This window comes from Arabidopsis lyrata, assembly GCF_000004255.2.
Source record: "Arabidopsis lyrata subsp. lyrata unplaced genomic scaffold ARALYscaffold_4, whole genome shotgun sequence".
Taxonomy (NCBI): Eukaryota; Viridiplantae; Streptophyta; class Magnoliopsida; order Brassicales; family Brassicaceae; genus Arabidopsis; species Arabidopsis lyrata.
Genome location: NW_003302552.1, coordinates 14,657,454 through 14,665,610, shown reverse-complemented (window position 1 = coordinate 14,665,610; position 8,157 = coordinate 14,657,454). Strand labels below are relative to the sequence as shown.

The window sequence follows — 8,157 nt, the reverse complement described above, 5'->3', positions numbered from 1 at the left end:
ATGATTAAACTATAACCAAACTCCCCCGTAATGGTAAAACTATTACCAAACTCTCCCACAATAAGAAAAGCGAGATATAAAATTACTCTGAAAAATTCTTAACTCAAGAATAATTCCAGAAACAATAAAACTAGAAACTCGTATAAGCCATAAACCGTTAGAATCATTACTTTAAATAAAAGAAAACCCCAATTGATTATTGTACCAAAAACCAAAAAAACTCTAACTAAGAGTAAATTTCTTTTCTTTAAAAAAAACGAAAAACCAAATTCCAATGGATTATAATTAAAACCTAACGTGGAACAAATCCACACTTAACGTCATCATCTCCTTCCCCACTGTCTTCAACGTCAAGTCCTTCGACGGTCATTGTTTCCATGATCTCTATCGAGTGTGAGATCACAAAACTTTAAATGCGGAATTTTAATTTTGATCAACAAGGATCGACTGCTCTGATACCATGTAGAAACTAGAGAAAGTTTTGGGGGAAAACTCTTTATTCTGTCTTATTGATCTCAAGAGAGTTGATACAATATATATAGAGACTAATTTAGGTTTAACCTAAGTAGATTAGAAAATAGATAAACATGAATAAGTAAATATTCTAAATTTCTTAATTCTTATCACAATAGGATATCTAGAATATTATTTGACTTCGGCTTCACGGGCTTCATGGGCTGCACGGGCTTGGTCCGCTGTCTTGCTTCCCAAGTTACCTCAATACTTTCCAACTAATTAAGCTAAACACATAACTTAATCCTTCTAGTGGATCATCAGGTCAAAAAGTATACTTAGAAGATGAGCTCATGAGGAATGAATCCATGAGTCCACTGAAGTACATGGAGCATAGATGTGCCAATCTACCAGAGACGCTTTAATTAGTACTCTGATAATCATTGTTCTTGATCCAAGACTAACATAAATATCAACTGCTTTCTATTATCCACATATGGTTTAGAACACTCTAAACTTGACCAATAGCATGAGGCTTATAACCAAATAAACAACCTTCACTAAATTCTTTATGAGATTTATCTCCTCGAAGAACGGTTGGGATATTTACTCGTTGTTTACCAGAGTTAATAATGGTAGTGAGGGCCAATCTTTTAAGAGATATTCACTCATTTTTTACCGTTTCTTATGGTCGATACGGTAAGCTAGAGAAAGATTTAAGGTGGAAGAACAACTTTGGAAGAACCAGGGGTTAGCAATGTTATATTTGTTTTGAAAATATGAAAAAGGCTTCTCTTTTTTATTTTTATTTTTTCCAACCTAACCATCATAATTCTTCAATAGTTCGTACCACTTTTTTTTTTTTTTTTTGATATATCCACTTTTTTTTTTTTTTTTTGATATATCCGATTGGCTGATCCGGTCAGCTCCGGGGGGAAGTGTTACCATGTGGACTCGTCGCTTACACCTAGGTGTTGAAGTACCACACTGCCTAACTTCGAGTTTGGAATGCTTTCGGACTAATGCCCGAGATATCTAATTAGCCTAATCCCGAATACCATGTGAATTGCTTGGGTCAAATCTCAAACCCAGACTTTCCACACAAATATAATTTTTGTTTCCAGAATGGATCGAACCTTGGTATACAACTTATTCATATTAAATTACTCTTGTAGAATCTCTGTTAAAGTTCAAACTGCAGTTTTCTTGATAGGAAAAAAAAATTACACGTTCCTTTGTTTAATTAAGTTTTACAATACCATTATAACCTTTAACTAAAAGACATTAATCACTTTATCTATTAAATTAATCAAACACGAGAATGCAAATGCCATTCGAGTTGGTAAGCATTATAAAGCAGCAAAGGTTGTGTGCTTTTCTCTAAACCTATCGTGTTATATTGTCGATTCGGCAAAGTTAAGAGAGATGACCTAATACGAAATGAATAAAAAACGAACTATAACAATCGATCAGAAAATTAAAGCATATCTTAAAATTGTTTTCAGTGATTCCTTTTTCCTATATCAAAAATAAAAATATGATTTTGGACCGAACCACAAAAATACGTTTAAGACCTATATTTCTTTGAGAAATTAAGGATGCATCCGATTAAATCCGAACTAGAATCTAGATTGAACCTTGTGATCCATCACATCTATGTGTATTTAGAAACCACTAGAGATAAATTTTTATTTTGTGGCTGAAATATAATAGAGAGCTCTGAACTACTAATTAAACCATTAATAAATTGTGCCTAAATAAATCTCTAATTATGAATTCGAAACCATTTTACATAATTAATAATATTCATCGAGTAGGCATATTTTATAAATATTGCAGAATCCTGACTTGTATTATTGACAATAGGTCAAATTGTTTGGATTCGACTGGTAATATCTATATATACATTTTTGGATGACTTTTAGCAAATAAATCCTGGAGTTGGAATGTATTTACAATGGATTGCCACTGGTGGGTCGGGTTTTTGTTTATTTTTTGACCCGAAATCGTTTTAAACGGATCTTCCTTTAATTTTGCACAAAAAAAAGACATTAAATGGTTGTTATTATTGATTACACGTTTTGAATTAAAGATCCATATTTTAAACAATTAGTTACTAACCAATTATTCCCCAAATCTCTCAATATTAACTCGACTATATTTTGAAAAATATATCATCCGAGATCTCAAATCTCATTTAATTACTACCAACTTAACATTTACGATAATCCTACTAACCATATCTACAACAAGAGAATTAAAATCAATAAATTATTTACTCATCTCCAAGTAAAACATTAAATATATTCGCCGGATTAAAAATATTTGCTCTAATCTTTTGCAATAATCTCGCATCTTTCTTTTCAAAATTTTGATTATTTAATGTGATCCCCCTAATTACTCTCACGTAACAAATCTTGGAATCTAATTAGTTTAAGAAATTTCTATAAAAAATCTAAATAGTATCCTACATTTCCGTTTTAATACCTATTTAATAGTATACATGCACATATAATAATTACTATCCAAATGCGTTCTTTACAAAAAAAAATTTTATCGTTTAGATTTGATTTCATTATTTATTAGAGAAATTATATTCTATCAACCCGAAAATTACAAACAACTCTCTTAACACTATAAATATAGTACAATTTTGTTATTCTTATATCATTAGTTTATCTACTAGCTGTAATCTATTTTAGTTTCATTGATTTTGTGTATGGTTTTCGTTTAGTTTCATTGATTCTTAAAACTAATTTATGAGTTGTGTTTTTAATTGTGTAGAGAGAAACACGTGACCATGGAAGAGAGACTTCAAAAAGTAATGATAAAGAAAGAGAGAATGGCCGTGATAAGGACAGAAAAATGACTCTAAAGTCTCTCTTAGAAAAAGCGATATAGATGGAAAGAACATACAGAGATTGTGAGCGTCATCATATAAACAGTCGTCATGGATCATAGAACCGAGCGTAGTGAAAGAAGAGAACGTGGTAGAAGAGATGATGATGACTATGGCCAATGCCGTGATCGTGACCATAATAGGTGATTGTTCTTGAATTGAAATCATCTTTTCAGTTTAGAGACTCCTTTCTCGATTGTATGGAAGGTACTGATTTGGATTATTTTTGTTTTTTTCTAGGCTTAGAGATGATCGAGGAGATAGAAGTAGTCGTCGGATTGATGTTAGAGTTTCAATTTTTAGTTTTTTTTTTTTAAATTTGATTTCAGTTTTTATCAATATATTGAATATTTAAATATAAAGCAGAAATGTATCATACCTTCTTCTCCATGCATTTGATGTTGTTTGCATATAAAAAAAATTGAGAATCGTAATACTAACACATCATAAAATAAATTTGTAAAGAGAAAATGACAATATTAAATTCTAATTTTTATTTTGACGGGTTATACAAACAGAGAAAGAAGTGCAACAACGGATATTGAATCTTTTAATCTCTTTTGACACTTCTAAATGTGTAATTACAATACTATGTTACTGAATTATATATGTTCTACGGGTCAAACTTAAAAACATCAAAAATTTATATCATCTAATTTGAATACTATTTTTTAAAAAAATTTAAACATTGTTAATTAAAGAAATAAAATATGACCCCGCGGTGTACCGCGGATTAAATCCTAGTGACACTTAAATTACTTGTTAATTAGGTTTACTAGTTTTAGTCACTTGTTTAAATCTTATCCGATTCTTGTTGGAATAGTACATACTAACATATCCACAAGACATACAATAAAAAGTTTGGAGTGATTTGTATTAAAATGACAATTTTTATGTTATTCAAGCATGAATTTTTAAAAAAATTCTGAAATCAAATATTATTGGATTAAAAATTTTAAAATGTACAATCAAATCAACTGAAACATTTTTAAGTAGTGGAGTTGAAGTGATTTAAGTGATTTTAGGTTAGATTTTAGAAATTGTTTTAGCTAAAAATACAAAGACCAAACTCTCATTGTTTCAAATGGAATTTTACATAATTTTAATAACAAATTTTCTAATTCATCAAAATTAACCAAAATCATCTCACAATTTATCTATATATACATTTTTGGATCACAATTAGCAAATAAATCCTGAAGTTGAGAAGTATTTACAATGGCATGCCATTAGCATTAATTTTTAGATTTGTTTTATTTAAGTAAAGATTTTTAAATGAAATTCATTTATCATATATTTAGCAAAAGTCTCTACAAAATCTTTCCTTATCTATTTAAGTAAAGATTTTGAAATCAAATATATTTTCAACAATTTACCAAAAATCTCTACACAATCTTTTTAAAAATCTCGACTTAGTTAACTTCTGATTTTTATCTGCAAAAAAAAAAATTAATAGTAACGAGTGATGTAAAAATCGGGAATGTTGATATTACAATTTCTTCTACTTTTTTTTTTTCATATAATAAAAATTATTTTTTAGGGATACTTTCTCAAAACCTCTAAATAAAACAAAATGTTTCAAAAGATAGCTTCTCTTTTGGCGGGTCGACACGCAAACCCGCAACTCTCTACGGGCTTATCCGCATGAATCTGCGTCACGTAGTGGATAAAATATTATTCAAAAAAAATAACAAAAGATGTTTAATTTTACTGGACGGGGTTATATGGTGCAACGGGTTTAGATCGATATTAATATTAAACAATATACTATGGATGAAATCTTAGAATTAAAAATCAAAATTTAATTATAAAATCAGAAAAACTAAACAAAATAAACAATATTAACAAATTAAATACAACTTAAAATTTTGCTAAAAAAATTTTTAGTTATAAAAAAATCGATCTGCGGTGTACCGCAGGGTAAAATCTAGTTAAAAACTCAAAGCACTCTAAATTTCTCCTTCAATACACCCACCCGATGTTCAAAAAATTGTTAGACGGTAGCTAGACATTTCATAGGTGCGAAGCGTCTAAATCGATTATCGGGGCCTAGGCGAGAACATTATTTACTTATTTTTTAATAATTTTATAACAAAACATTAGTTATCAAATATGAAATTTTGAAAATGTTAACTATTCAAATTTACTAAATATATTCACACATAATTTAATGAAAACTTAAATAGATTTGTCTTAGTAACTAAAAACATGAGAATAGTTAATTCATAGTTTACAAGTTTAGTGATCAAGTATTTTTTTGCTTAATTTTTATTATTTATTCAAAAACGATATTATATTATAAAATTTTTTTGCATTAAACCGGTCGATTTGGCTGATTTGACCGACTAATATCGATTTTGAACGTCTAAACCACGAAACCGATTTGATTCACCGATTTTATTATCCACCTTATATATATATACGATTATATAGGGTATCCTTTATTAAATTAATTTGAGTATCCTTTATTAAATTAATTTGATTTTTCGTTTTCCATAAAAGTTTTGTAATTAATTTAAGTTTTAGGTAATCTCTTATTTTCAGTAATCATGCGACAGTTCAACGAGGTAGAAAACGATAAGTTGCGATATTTCTTTGATAAAAAAAAGTTATACAGAGAGAGACATATCGTTGTCTAATGCATGCGTGATGCGTGCATGTGTACTTGAGATTGATTACGAATTTTGTCGTGGCGTACATGATACATCTATGCAAAGGTGGGATTATTCGAGTAAGTTGATTTTTATATTCCATTATGTATTATATGAGTACGTACTTCTCACTAATATTTAATATATATGGTCTTCCTTTAATTTTACTTTCTCTGCTGATCAAAGCCTCGCTTTTAAAATATCTTCCGAAATATTTAATTCGAACAGCAGAAAAAATTTATTAGAAGTGTAGCATTTGATAAACTTTTTTTTTTGGAAAAAATATCAATTTAGAATTTAAACTTAAGTAAAGTTCAGATTTTTTTTTAACTCAGGTGATTTTGAAGGCTTTTGAGGTCTTAAAACTAATTCTAGAGCTCGGAGAAATCATATTACAATTCGAATCCCGGTGGCTACTACTACTCGAACCGAGGTGACGAAGGCTTTTCTCTCCTTTACCACTGGATCAAGACGACTTGGTTTAAAGCTCAGAATTTTATTGTACGTCAAACAAAACAAAACATTGCAATGGTTTAAAATGCTTTTAGTGGAAATCAGTCTTAATTTGATCATATGATCAGCTTAATTATAATTAACCAGTACTTACTAATTTTCTCATTTAGCCTGAAACATTTTTTATTTTCTTAATTGTGGATAAGTTCAACGACGAAATTTGTTTTCTCAGAAGATATAATAATATTTTTCCTTATCTATTTAGAATTAAGGGTGGTAAATAGTAATGTAACCATCAGGGCAGGTACAATCAAGGAAATAAAAGAAAAGGATAAATGCCAATTTCTCATAATTTTAGAAGCACAAAAGAGAACCGATTAAATAAAAACAAGCACATTATCTAGTACGCTTCACTTTAGATGAACATACTTCAAGATTAATTTGACTCAATGTTGATAAGATGGTAACCTTAGAGTTACACCAAATAACCCCTTGTGCAAAGCGCTCTGCTGGCGTTACAAGTTTCAATACCTCACCGAAAGGTTATAAAAACTACACATCTCTTTAGTGATGTCTAGGGTCCGGCCCACCAGGGCTGAGCCGCTTTGAATCAAGGGTATTGCCTAGAACCGTTTCGCCGCCTTTGGATCTTACCTTCAGCTCTTCTGATCTTTTGAGAAGTTCCCTCATAATCTTTCTTATGTTCCCTGAATCAGACCGGCTCTCTTCCGCGACCAGTGGTCGGCATTGATGCACCGAGATCTCGAGTAGAAGCAATATAAGGCAAACCCATAACTTGAAACTTGCCATATTCTGTTAATTGTTATTTATATTGTTGTACTAATCCTCTTCAAGCTAGTCTTTGGAGGTTCAGATTAAATGTGATATCTTAGATGCTTCCAAGTATAGGTTTATATAGTTAAGCCATTGCTTAATGAATGTTGACCTGTCTAACTAATCTAAATGTGTATTTTAAAAAATTTAAGTGAACTATATTTGCGGCAGTGGTTATCAAGATTTGTGATCAAATTAAAGTTTGTTTTTTAAGTTTGAGTTGCCATGCTCATGTGTGCACTAAGTTGAAATCTAGTCAGATATAGTTTGGCTTGTCATGTATTGCTTACAAGTCGATCCCCAAGATGCCATTTCCCTTTTCCCTACGAACTCATGAAAGGTCGTTGCTACGAAAGGTCCAATTTTTTTCTCTAATAAAAGTAAAACCTCTCTCTGTAATTATTTTGCTTAATCATCTACATAAAGAAAGATGCAATAAGTTTTCAGTTTAAAGCTATGTATTTTGTGACTTGTTAACATAGTCCTGGCCGATTGTTAACAAGTTCACCCTTTATTTTCACGGTGGGAAACAATATTAGGTGTTAGCAAGCCGGGAATGAGCAGAAACGCGCTTGATATAAAAATTTGGTGTATGACCAAATAACACGACAACTAACTACCAGCAGCCTCTGAAATCTAACGATTTTGTGAATAATATTTTCTTTATTTGTTAAGTTTTTCTTTTCAATTAGAAGATTTTGGTCTTGCAAAATGTATAAATTAAGGGCTTGATTGGTTCTCCCGCTAGCACCCTCCTAGCGGTTGCTAGCGGTCGGTTGCGGTTGTTAGCGGTTGGTACCAATCATCGAAACCGTTCCGTACCGCTTCAAACCGCTCGAAATCGCTGAATTTCAAAAGCTCCTTCCC

At 30.6% G+C, this 8,157-nt stretch overlaps 1 protein-coding gene across 1 annotated transcript; it reads right to left on the bottom strand.

Annotated features, from left to right (window-relative positions):
- Positions 1-6,775: 6,775 nt before the first annotated feature.
- LOC9317222 (CLAVATA3/ESR (CLE)-related protein 4) lies at positions 6,776-7,999 on the bottom strand. The gene has a single exon (XM_021029824.1). It carries the CDS (start codon positions 7,264-7,266, stop codon positions 7,021-7,023), a length of 246 nt encoding a protein of 81 aa, XP_020885483.1. The 5' UTR covers positions 7,267-7,999; the 3' UTR covers positions 6,776-7,020.
- Between the last annotated feature and the right edge of the window lie 158 nt (positions 8,000-8,157).